This window comes from Phyllobates terribilis, unplaced genomic scaffold, assembly GCF_046119375.1.
Source record: "Phyllobates terribilis strain yellow unplaced genomic scaffold, ASM4611937v1 Scaffold_167__1_contigs__length_4167997, whole genome shotgun sequence".
In the NCBI taxonomy this organism is placed as follows: Eukaryota; Metazoa; Chordata; class Amphibia; order Anura; family Dendrobatidae; genus Phyllobates; species Phyllobates terribilis.
In genome coordinates this window covers 715,889-729,255 of record NW_027362927.1, presented here as the reverse complement: position 1 = coordinate 729,255, position 13,367 = coordinate 715,889, and the positions used below count along the sequence as shown (strand labels likewise).

Sequence of the window (13,367 nt, the reverse complement as noted above, 5' to 3'; positions counted from 1 at the left end):
TGATATATTTGTTGGAGTGCACATGTGGCCTACAGTATGTAGGTCGCACCATACAACCAATGCGCGCCAGGCTAAATAAACATTGGCAGAATATTAGAAATGGAGATTTGTTCCATAGTTGTCAAAGCACTTCTTAGAAGATCAGAAAGATCCAAAATATCTACACCTTACGATTATTGATCATATATCTGACACGGTGCATGATAGATAGAAAAGGTTGGTAAACCGGGAAAATTATTGGATCTATAAGTTGGGAACTTTATCCCCGGAAGGTCTGAATCTCTGACTTGAAAATATTATTAAGTAAGTTATATAATTTATGTAGAATTGAAAAATCTAGTGGATATTTATTTTTATTAGGTTTTTAATATGAGTGTAATTATGAATATATGCAGCTTTTACTCTTTTTATATTCTTCTTTTATTTGTATATATAGTTTTTTTCATGTAGTTTTATTTTAGTGTTGATGTTTTGTCTCTGTTATCAGCCAAGTCAGGTTGGCCCTTAGAAAGGGGATTTGAGGGTTAACTGGTCAATTGTTGGCACCTGCTGGTTAATTCTTTAAACTTCTATATAAAGTGCTTGTGTGGTAATATTGGCCATCACCTGATGAAGGCGGCATTAGCCGAAACATGTTGTGAAGCCATTTGATTAATAAAAAAAATGATGGAGTAACAAATACCCCGGCCTGCCGTCACCTTGCGCCCCATTGAAATCCACAGCAACTTTGTATTCTTGATTCCCTCTTGGGTGGGCGGTTGGGGGCTGCAGATATCAGCTTATTAACCGTTTACAAGGACCCGCGGTGATGTCACACCCCATGTGATTCTGTCAGCTGGTCAGCCTGAGACCCGTGCGGGGTGCGGTTCACGCCGGAGCCTTAATCCGTGGTTTTGCAGCGGTGCGCAACCACACAAGGTTAGTCAATCTATTTTCCGGTTTCCTCCCCTCAAAGATCACCGGGTATACACAGGAGCGCCTCTCTTTTCTTCTTTTTTTTTTTAGGATGTGGAATCAAAATAATCACACTACTTCTAAAGATTATATCATTCAGGGTTATAATTTCCAAAATGGAGTCACTTTATGGGGATTTCTACTGCTCTGTTTTTCTGACATTTTGTCATATTAGGGCTTCTATAAATGGTGGGTCCCATCTCCTCTGGGATCTGCTCCTGCGAAGTCTGCTTCTCTCACCAGGAGCCGCCTTATTCATCCTGCAGGCGGCGCTGGTGATGGAGGAGACGTCAGAACCAGAAGCTCTGGGAGGCACAGGCTCTGTCCAGCCACTAAGATTAGGATGCCTGGGACCTGTAGTACCATCCAGTCTGGCAGTAGGGGTGTGTGTGCTGTCCAGCTGGAATAATCTGCTCCCAGCTTCAGCCATTTGGAGAGCACCGCACCCTACTAAAGCTGGAAGCATATTGCCGGAAGCTGCCAGATACAGCCTTGTTCTCCTCTGGTTCAGTCCTCTGTGCTCAGCTCCCGGCTTGTGTATTTGTTTCCTGTTGTGACCTCGGCCCGTTTACTGACTACTCTTGTGTCTTCTGATTTTTTATGTTCTCTGCCCTCCTGGTTCTGACCCGGCTATCTGACTATTCTTCCCATCTCACACCATAGAACAGCAGGTAACACCGTGGCCCAAGCCTAGGGGTCTCTGTGTAAGTCCAAATCCATGTAGAGGGGTTAAAAGATGATGAGCAAGGCAAACCCTGGGATCTGGAAAATGGAGTAGATAGCGCCAAGCCTGTTTGTGGTGGCCATCTTTTGAGCTGCCAGGTGACCACGAACAGTGTCCCCAATATATTGTGTCTGCAAACTATTCCAGCAAAATCTGCATTCAAATAGCTAAATGTCGCTCCTTCCCTTCTTAACCTGCCATGTGCCCAGACAGTAATGTACAACCGTATATCGGGTATTGTAGGATTCAAGGAAAATAATTTGTAAGGTCCATTTGTTTCCTATTATCCTTTGAGAAGAATTTCAAAGTTATCACCACATAAAGTGACACACGTCAGATTTGAAAAATGGGCCCAGATAGGAACAGAAAACTGGCTGCAGGAAGGGGTTAAATCAGAGAAATTTGGGCACTAACTACTATAGTCAAAAACTGACTATAGACAATAACACATCTACTGAAATGATCAAACTCAACAGTCTCCATCAGAGAAAAATGAGTAACTAGTGGTGAAACCTCTCTGGGGTAATTGGAGTACGGGGCTCGGTGGCTCTTGGGAATCTAAACTATCGTAAGGGTATGTGCACACGATGCAGAAATGCTCAGGATTTTTTCCTGAGCGTTTCTGCATCTCCCTGGCAGGAAAAAACGCATGCGGATTGTACATGCGGTTTCCTGCCAGGGACATGCGGATGTGAAGCGGTCTTCACTTTCATTTCCGCATGCGGGTTGACAAGCGCTTCCCAAGCAATTTTAGCATCACTTGGAAAGTGCTTGTCAACTTCACACTATATAAATCCATGCAAACTGCATGGATTTATATAGTGTGTGAATTTCAAAAAATAAAAAATAAATATATACTTTACCCTCTGATGGCCCCCGGTGTCCTGCTTCGCTCGGTCCGGCTACCGGCAGTGAAGACTGAAGGACCTGCCGACGTCAGCGTCACGTGACCCGTCACATGACTCTGACGTCAGCGAAGGTCCTTCTTCATTCAACCGCGAAGTGCCGGGAACCAAGCAGGAGCGCTGCGCGGGTCGTCAGAAGGTAAGTATATATATATTTTTTATTTTATTCTTTTTTTTTTAATGGTACCTGGGTCTGGATGAGAGTCCTCTCATCCACACCCGGGTACTATCCGCACATTAGACCGCATGAAAAGCGCATCAACATATACAGTAATGCGGATTCCATGCGGTCTAATGCAAGTCAATGGCGCCAAAAAAGCAGCGTTTCCGCAAAATTAATTGACATGCTGCGGATTTTTGAGCGCAGCGTTTACGCTGCGGAAAAATCCGCATCATGGGCACAGCACATGCGGATTTCAATTGGAGAACATTGCTGCCCTTCTACCATGCGTTTTTCATGCGTTTCCGCAACTGCAAAAACGCCGCGGAAACGCATTAAAAACGCATCGTGTGAACTCAGCCTAAGGGACAATACTTTCTGTCTGATGAGTTTCAAGAAGAAATATTAGACATTTAAAAATAACTTTTTATAATAGTGCAGGGATGAGGTGTCTTAAATTTAGATCTCGGGCATTTGGAAGAGACAATGGAGATCTATTTTTTAAAGACTACCAGGGAGTTACAGACTTACATAAGTGAGGCAGGCTGATGCAACCACAAATCAAACTTTCATACAGAATAAACCTATAAAAAAAGACATATTTTTTGATTCTATGTTACATCCCCAACAACAACGTATGTATGAGGGGAGAACTCCAACATTAAACCAGAATTGCACTAATTTATGGTGGACCATTGGGGCTACTATGAGTCCTGACCAGGAGAGTAGAGAAAGTATTAGCGCCCCCATTTCAGGAGAGATTGTGCAGTAATCTGAATTCCTTAGGATTGAAAACATAATGGAATTGATGACACGGAGTGAATCCATGAAACCAGGGCTCGAGCCATGCCAACACATCTCCTGCAGGCGTGAATAAATGTATATTACAGCCATCAGCCACGCACAGCTTAGAGATATATCGTGGCACAGGTGTAATGTTTTTTGTGTAGTTGGCCGTCACTGCACATTTAATGTTATCAATCATAAAAGTGAAGTTTGGCCAGAAAGACTGGACCTGGTCTTGTAGGGACCATATGAGGACATTCAGCAGCACAGAAAGTTTTTGCATTGCCACATTTTGAGAGCTATAATTTTTCCATAGTTCGGCCAACAGAGTCATGTGATGGCTTGCTTTTTGCGGGACAAGTTGATGTTTTTATTGGTACCATTTTTGGGCACGTGACATTTTTTGATCTCTTTCTATTCCGATTTTTGGGAGGCAGAATAAACAAAAAACACCAATTCGGGAATTGTTTTATTGGGGTTCTTTTTATGCCGTTCCACGTGTGGAAAAATTTATAAGATCGCTTTATTATTCGGGTCAGTACGATTACAGCCGCACTACATTTATATTGTTTTTTAGGTTTTGGCACTGTTACACAATAAAAATTATTATTATTTTTTTTTTTTGCATCGCTTTATTCTGAGAGCTATAACTTTTTTATTTTTCGTCTGATGGAGCTGTATGGCGGCTTTTTTATCGCGTTTTATTCCATTTTTTGTTTGGCAATATGATGATAAAGCACCGTTTTTTGCTTATTTTTTTTTTCTTTTACGGTGTTCACTAAAGGGGTTAACTAGTGGGACAGCTTTATAGGTCAGGTCGTCCGGACGCTGAAATACCAAATATGTGTGCTTTTATTGTTTTGCTTTTTTTCATATATTATTTTTAATATATGTTGCAAAAATATATTTTTTAAATATATTTTTACAACAGGCTTATCGCAGTTATAAGACATAGCAGTGCAGGATCACTGCTATAACTAATAAACTGTCAGCTCTGCAGACACAAGTTACTTTGATCATGCACTGCGCATGATCAAACTAACTTGCTGGGGCTGGTGACCCGGATGTTGTCATGACCCGGATGTTGTGACCCCGCTGCTGTCCCTCTGCTCACTCGCTAAATGCTACAATCACATCGATTGCAGCATTTAGGGGGTTAAAGTGCTGGGAGCGGTGCGGGCACTGCGTGCCGAGTGTCAGCTGTCAGAATCAGCTGACACGGGCAGAGATTGCGCCCGCACAGCCTGTGTGCGGGTGCGATGGCCATGTAGTAATAATACGTACCTGGTCCATAAGGTCCAGGGCACAGGGACTTTAAGGACAATGTCAGAAAGGGGTTAACAGTTTTGTGTAGGGGAGAATGTTGTGGTCTAGAGCAGGGGTCTCAAACACGCGGCCCCTGAGGTTGCTTTATGCGGCCCGCAGGCACAGACCCCTTGATGATCCCGACCAGGTCCAGGAAGAGCCGCCGACAGCAGCGCTGCATTGCCGCACAGAGACTGTCTCCCAGCACTGCATTTCCAATGCCAACCGCTGGCCAATCAGAGGCCAGCAGCTGATATCTGCGTGTCGGCGCAGCGAGTATGACGTCATTGCCATATGTAGATATCAGCTGCTGGCCTCTGATTGGCCAGCGGCTGACATTGGAAATGCAGTGCTGGGAGACAGTCTCTGTGTGACAATTCAGCGCTGCTGTCCGCGGCTCCTCCTGGACCTGGTCGGGATCGTCAAGGGGTCGGACTCTGTGGTGCCTGCGGGCCACATCTGCAGGAAGGACGCCGAGGGAACGGAGGACAGGTGAGAATCATCTTTTTTTCTATTTTATGTGTGTGAAGAACAGCACAGGGGGCACATAGCCACAAGAGGGGACCTGGATGGGGCACATAGCCACAAGAGGGGACCTGGATGGGGCACATAGCCACAAGAGGGGACCTGGATGGGGCACATAGCCACAAGAGGGGACCTGGATGGGGCACATAGCCACAAGAGGGGACCTGGATGGGGCACATAGCCACAAGAGGGGACCTGGATGGGGCACATAGCCACAAGAGGGGACCTGGATGGGGCACATAGCCACAAGAGGGGACCTGGATGGGGTACATAGCCACAAGATGGGGACCTGGATGGGGCACAGAGCCACAAGATGGGGACCTGGATGGGGCACAGAGCCACAAGATGGGGACCAGAGCCACAACATGGGGACCTGGATGGGGAACATTGCCACAGGATGGGGACCAGAGCCACAACATGGGGACCTGGATGGGGAACATTGCCACAGGATGGGGACCTGGATGGGGCACATTAGTACAAGATGGGCGCCAGGATGGGGAACGTTGCCACAGGATGGGGACCTGGATGGGGCACATAGCCACAAGATGGGGACCTGGATGGGGCACATAGCCACAAGATGGGGACCTGGATGAGGCACATTAGTACAAGATGGGCGCCAGGATGGGGAACATTGCCAAAAGATGGGGACCTGGATGGGGCACATAGCCACAAGAGGGGACCTGGATGGGGCACATAGCCACAAGATGGGGACCAGAGCCACAACATGGGGACCTGGATGGGGCACAGAGCCACAAGATGGGGACCAGAGCCACAACATGGGGACCTGGATGGGGCACATAGCCACAAGAGGGGACCTGGATGGGGCACATTAGTACAAGATGGGCGCCAGGATGGGGAACATTGCCAAAAGATGGGGACCTGGATGGGGCACATAGACACAAGATGGGGACCTGGATCGGGAACATTGCCACAGGATGGGGATCTGGATGGGGCAAATAGCCACAGGATGGGGACCTGGATGGGGTACATAGCCACAAGATGGGGACCTGGATGGGGCACATAGCCACAGGATGGGGACCTGGATGGGGCACATAGCCACAGGATGGGGACCTGGATGGGGCACATAGCCACAGGATGGGGACCTGGATGGGGCACATAGCCACAGGATGGGGACCTGGATGGGGCACATAGCCACAGGATGGGGACCTGGATGGGGCACATAGCCACAGGATGGGGACCTGGATGGGGCACATAGCCACAGGATGGGGACCTGCATGGGGTACATAACCACAAGATGGAGACCTGGATGGGGCACATAGCCACAAGATGGGGACCTGGATGGGGCACATAGCCACAGGATGGGGACCTGGATGGGGCACATTAGTACAAGATGGGGACTTGGATGGGGAACATTACTACAAGATGTTTTCCATTATTTCTATATGATGCTAATTGTAAGACAATATTACTATATGTGGCCAATTGGGGGAAATAAAATTGTAAAAAAAATAAAAAATAAAATAAAGCATGAAAAAATATTGGGCACTAAAAATGCTGTTTTATATGTAAACTAAAGTAAACACAAAAAAGTGCACGTTTATTATCGCCACATCCATAACGACCCAAGCTATAAAAAAATAAACACGGCAAAAATGTTCAAAAGGTGTATACAAAAAAAATGGTATCACTAAAAATGTCACATTGAACAAAGAATGCGGCCCCCCAAATTCAAATGTTTCCCATGTGTGGCCCATATACCCAGCCGAGTTTGAGACCCCTGGTCTAGAGGAAGAATGGTGATCACATGATTGTGATACGGCCGGACTACACCACCGATAAAGCAGCCACAGCCGCTGACTGAGAAGAATCTGTGACTTCTCTGCATTTAGTGGTTACTACTCACCTGGGTAGTCATCTGTAGGAATCTCCTCTTTACACCGCTCATCACCCCTTACATATGTCTGTGTAGTATTAATATGGGTCAGATCTTCACCCTGAAACAAATATTGTAAAAGTCACAGACAGATGGAGAAGTCCCATCTATGATCAGCTCTAATCCTGTCATCTCCACCGTTCTCATTACACAAGTATAAAACATATAATCAGGGCCGGCTCCAGGTTTTTCTGGGCCCCGGGGGAAAGAGTCTCAGTGGGCCCCTTTAACACATACCACGATTCATGATGCACAGATACCGCAGAGAAATATATACATAGTACAATGCCGAAGATTTCACTTCTTACATTACATGAGTGATATCTATTGTAAATTCCACTATAGCTCAGAAAACAGTGAATCTCTCCACACAGTATACTGGCCCCCATAAAATGCTCCATACAGATTACTGGCCCCCATATAACGCTCCATACAGGATACTGACCCCCATATAACGCACCATACAGAATACTGGCCTCCATAAAATGCTCCATACAGAATACTGGCCCCATATAAAGCTCTATAAGGAATACTGGCCCCCATATAACACTCCATACAGAATACTGGTCCCCATATAACGCTCCATACGGAATACTGGCGCCCATATAACCCTCCATACAGGATACTGGCCCCCATATAACGCTCCATACAGAATACTGGCCCCCATATAATGCTCCATACAGAATACTGGCCCCCATAAAATGCTCCATACAGAATACTGGCCCCCATGAAACGCTCCATGCAGGATACTGGCCCCCATATAACGCTCCATACAGAATACTGGCCCCCATATAACCTCCATGCAGGCTGTTCCCCCCATATAATGCCCCACGCAGGCTGTTCCCCCCACATAATTCCCCATGTAGAATGTCACCCCCCCTTATAATGCCCCCTGCAGGATGTCACACAGACCCCCTCCCTTATAATGCCCCATGCAAGATGTCATACACCCCCCCCCTCCCTTATAATGCCCCATGCAGGATGTCATACACCCCCCTCCCTTATAATGCCCCATGCAGGATGTCACCCCCCCCTCCCTTATAATGCCCCATGCAGGATGTTACACCCCCCCCTCGCTTACAATGCCCCATGCAGGATGTCAGACCCCCCCTCCCTTATAATGTTCCATGCAGGATGTCACACACCCCTCTCGCTTATAATGCCCCATGCAGGATGTCACCCCCCCCTCCCTTATAATGTCTCATGCAGGATGTCACACACCCCCCTCCCTTATAATGCCTCATGCAGGATGTCACACACCCCCCTCGCTTATAATGCCCCATGCAGGATGTCACACACACCCCCTCTCTTATAATGCCCCATGCATGATGTCACAACCCCCCTCCCTTATAATGCCCCATGCAGGATGTCACACACCCCCACCTCACCCCCCCCCCATATAATGCCCCATGTAGGATGTCACACACACCCACCTCACCCCCCATATAATGCCCCATGCAGGATGTCAGACCCCCCCACCTCACCCCCCCCACATAATGCCCCATGCAGGACGTCACACACCCCCACCTCACCCCCCCATATAATGCCCCATGCAGGATGTCACACACCCCCACCTCACCCCCCCCATATAATGTCCCATGCAGGATGTCACCCCCCACCTCACCTCCCCCCATATAATGCCCCATGCAGGATGTCACACATCCCCACCTCACCCCCCCATATAATGCCCCATGCAGGATGTCACACACCCCCACCTCACCCCCCTATATATTGCCCCATGTAGGATGTCACACACCCCCACCTCACCCCCCCCATATAATGCCCCATGCAGGATGTCACACACCCCCACCTCACCCCCCATATAATGCCCCATGCAGGTTGTCACACACCCCCACCTCACCCCCTCCACATAATGCCCCATGCAGGATGTCACACACCCCCACCTCACCCTCCCCATATAATGCCCCATGCAGGATGTCACACACACCCACCTCAGCCCCCCATATAATGCCCCATGCAGGATGTCACACACCCCCACCTCACCCCCCATATAATGCCCCATGCAGGATGTCACACATCCCCACCTCACCCTCCCCATATAATGCCCCATGCAGGATGTCACACACCCCCACCTCACCCCCCTCCCTTATACTGCCACAGGCCTCCATTCAATAAAAAAAAAAAATGAAATACACACCTCACTCCTCACCTGCGGCCGCTGCTTCGGACTCCAGCGTCGCCGGCCTCATCCCGCTCTGCGCTGTGACTGCGCAGGAGAGAGCGCCCTCTGACCTGAGACGCCACAGTGCAGCAGCTGCGGAGGATGCAGGAGCTGCTGCGGAGGCACGAGGAGGGGTAAGTATTGTGCCGGGGCCCTGAGCAAGCGGGGGGAGAGCGGGCGCTAACACCGCTCTCCTCCGTTCACGGCTCCCATAGGGCAGCGGGGAGCCCGACGGCGAGTGGGTCCCTCCGCCTGCTCAGGGCCCCCTGCATTTGCCTGGGTGTGCTGGGTGCTGACGCCGGCCCTGCATATAATACTGGTGGATAAAACAAGACTGAGCACAAGACCTTCACAGCCGTCTACACATCATAGGGGAGATCTCATGACACCTTCTCTCCATCTACCTGATGATCCTGAGGAACATTGGGATCTTCTTGTTTACAGTCCTGTGGAAGAAGAGGACGGGGACATCTCTCTGGTGTTGTCCTCTTACTGGATAGATCTGGAGGAAACACATACAGGGACTGAATTCATTCTTTACATACAGATAATTATAGGCTGTGTGTATTTAGTCCTATTACCTGGAGATGTGAGTGGCTGGGGAACCTCCATCATGATGTCTTTGTACAGATTTTTGTGTCCCTCTAAATACTCCCACTCCTCCATGGAGAAATAGATGGTGACGTCCTGACACCTTATAGGAACCTGACACATACAATAATAATGTCATCACCGCAATCCCTTCATATCGTTACTGTATAATGTCCCAGCATTCCCAGCAGTGTCACCTCTCCAGTCAGCAGCTCAATCATCTTGTAGGTGAGTTCTAGGATCTTCTGGTCATTGATGACCTCATGTATCAGGGGGTGAGATGGAGGTCCTGTGATTGGGCTCAGGGGTCTCGCCCTTCCCTCAGACACAGGGTCCTGACAGCACTTCACTACTGTGTAATCCTGGTTATGGAGAGAGACATTAATAAATCTCACTACAGACATTTCCAGAGTCCTCACCTCTCCAGTTCAGTCCATCTGTTATTCCCATAGATAAGAATGATGTAATGTGACGTCATCAGAATCTCTCACCTCTCCAGTAAGCCGGAAGAGGATCTCTAGGGTGAGGTGTAATATTTTCTCTGCTATCTTGTCCTTGTCCATATCCAGTTTTGATGGGTAAATCAGGAAAACTCTCTTATATAGAAGATTGTCACTGAGCGGATCGAATATTGTAGAGACCTGAATGAAAAGAAGATAAGTAGATGTAACATCATAAAAATCCTGTTTAATAATACAATTACTGGAGATAATTAGGGAAACATATGAGGAGATTTATTATTTTACACTATTTAGTTTTTTTCTTTATATCTGCTAATAAAACAAATATATTTTAGAACACAGCCAACAAGCAGTTTCTTCCTTGGAGTCTGCAGCTGAATACGTTTCTCATAGACTCATCTTCCATAACGCTAATTGTCATCTCATTTACCGACATTGGAATCTGCATTAGTAATACTGCAGGAGATATTCATTGCACGTGACATGAGAAATAACTACTTCATAATGAGGAAAACATTTTCATCTTCTTCTACGGCTCCAGAAACATATTTGGCCAGAGTCCATCACTGACTACATCTCCACCGGCCGTCTATATGAATGTTTCCCGTCTTCCCCAGACTGTAATCTTCTATCTTATTAGATCTTATGTCTGATTCACACACAGAAGTTTGATGTATTTAGAAAACCTTTTTTGTTTACACAAATATTTGGGCAGAAATTATTTGATACCAAAGTCTCCATGTACAATGTTTTATGGGGTTTATTTCTGGCCTTAGGCTTTACTATATTACAAGAAAAACACCAGAAAAAAAGCAGAAATTAAAATGTTTCAAAAGAAAATTGGCACCAACAGTTCTTATAAAAAGAAAAAAACATGCAAAAATCATAAGACACATTTTGTTATTTTCTAACACATTAAACATTTGTTTTAAAATAATTAAATCCTTTGAGCAGCAGAACATAGATGTACACCGCAGGGATGGCACAGATGCCACTGCAACATAAACCCTGGCAGTTTAACCAATTGCTGCTGGCAAAAGGAAACATGGCATCTCAGAAGGTTTGACAGAGTTCAGCTGAATGCCCCTCCTCCCCAAGTACTCGATAGTATGGGGCTGCCTAGTTACTATGATACTTAAATACCTAATAATGGTGTCTTAACCTGCAATGTACGAAAGTCTATTAGGCCGGGCCAGAGGCAGCGTCCAATGAGGTACATTTTAAAGCCCCCATACACATTAGACTAGAGTTGCATGGAAGTAATGAATTGGGGGTTGGCTGACTATATAATGTATTTGGGGGCCTCCCGACAGATGATGTCAGGGCAGAGAAGGATCTGGCATCATTAATTTCAAAGACTAATCCGTTTGTTTTTCCTGTAGATAATCCTCCGCTAGAGGAGTCTGGAGGTGACTCTCTCATACAGACTAGAAGAAAGCTGGAATATTTGTGTGTATGGTGGAGTCGGGAGAGATAGCCGTCTGCCAAATGACCGTTCAGCCAACACTTATCTCGTGTATGGGGCAGTTAAGTACACTACTCAAAAAAATAAAGGGAACACTTAAACAACATAATGTAACTCCAAGTTAATCACACTTCTGTGAAATCAACTTGTCCAGTTATGAAGCAACACTGATTGTGAATCAATTTCTCCTGCTGTTGTGTAAATGGAACAGACAGCAGGTAGAAATGATAGTCAATTAGCAAGACACCCCCTATAAAGGAGAACATTTCTCTGTTCTCATCCTTTTTGGCTGTTTTGGTCACTTTTGCATTTTATCATTGCTCTCACCCCTAGAGGTACAGTAGCATGAGGCGGTGTCTGCAACCCACAGAAGTTGCTCATGTAGTGCAGCTCATCCAGGATAGCACATCAATGAGAGCTGTGGCAAGAAGGGTATCTGTGTGTCACCACAGTGTCCAAAGCATGGAGCATATACTGTATCAGGAGACAGGTCAGTACACCAGGAGATGTGGAGGGGGCCGTAGGAGGGCAACAACCCAGCATCAGGACCGCTACCTCCTCCTTTGTGCAAGGAGGAACAGGAGGAGCAGTGTAAGATCCCTGCAAAATGACATCCAACAGGCCACTAACATTTATTTGTCAGCTCAAACTGTCAGAAACAGATTCCATAAGGGTGGTATGAAGGCTCGACGTCCACAAGTGGGTGTTCCGCTTACAGTACAACATGGTGAAGGGTCATTGGCATTTGCCAGAGAACACCAAGATTGGCAGATTCCACATTGGCGCCCTGTGTTCTTCATGGATGAGAGCAGGTTCACACTGCGCACATGTGACAGACGTGATAGAGTCTGGAGATGCTGTGGAGAATGTTCTCCAGCACGATCGGTTTTGCAGTGGGTCAGTAATAGTGTGGGGAGGCATTTCTTTTGAGGGTCGCACAGCCCTCCATGTGCTAGCCATAGGTACCCTGACTGCTATTAGGTACTGGGATGAGATCCTCAGATCCATTGTGAAACCGTATGCAGGTGCAATGATCCCTGTGTTCCTCCTGATGCAGGACAATGCTAGGCCTCATGTGGCTGAAGTGTGTCAGCAGTTTCTGCATGATGAAGGCATTGATGCTTTGGAATGGCCTGCCCGTTCCCCAGACCTGAATCCAATCGAGCACATCTGGGACATCATGCCTTGTTCCATCCACCAATGACACGTTACATGACAGACTTTAGTTTGGCGAAGTCATACTTCCCGACTCTGCAGACCGTATGCTGCCACTGTACTTGGCAGGCCCAGTCCAGATGGTATGGAGATAAATGAAGGAGACCAAAGTCCAAAAATAAACTTTACTTTACTTAACAAGAACTTGATGACAAGTATATATATGAGATAACAGGCACAACACTTTGTGAATGTTTCTC

The 13,367-nt window shown here is 46.9% G+C and overlaps 1 protein-coding gene across 1 annotated transcript in view; it reads right to left on the bottom strand.

Annotated features, from left to right (window-relative positions):
• LOC141207913 (gastrula zinc finger protein XlCGF66.1-like) overlaps positions 1–13,367 on the bottom strand; it is a 35,788-nt gene that overhangs the window by 2,476 nt on the left and 19,945 nt on the right. The window contains exons 2-6 of the mRNA XM_073664476.1: positions 10,518–10,667; positions 10,224–10,388; positions 10,017–10,140; positions 9,840–9,937; positions 7,224–7,314 (exon numbers count right to left, since the gene is read on the bottom strand). Of these exons, the coding sequence (XP_073520577.1) occupies positions 7,224–7,314; positions 9,840–9,937; positions 10,017–10,140; positions 10,224–10,388; positions 10,518–10,589 (550 nt within the window). The 5' untranslated portion in view covers positions 10,590–10,667. The remainder of the gene's footprint in view (positions 1–7,223; positions 7,315–9,839; positions 9,938–10,016; positions 10,141–10,223; positions 10,389–10,517; positions 10,668–13,367) is intronic.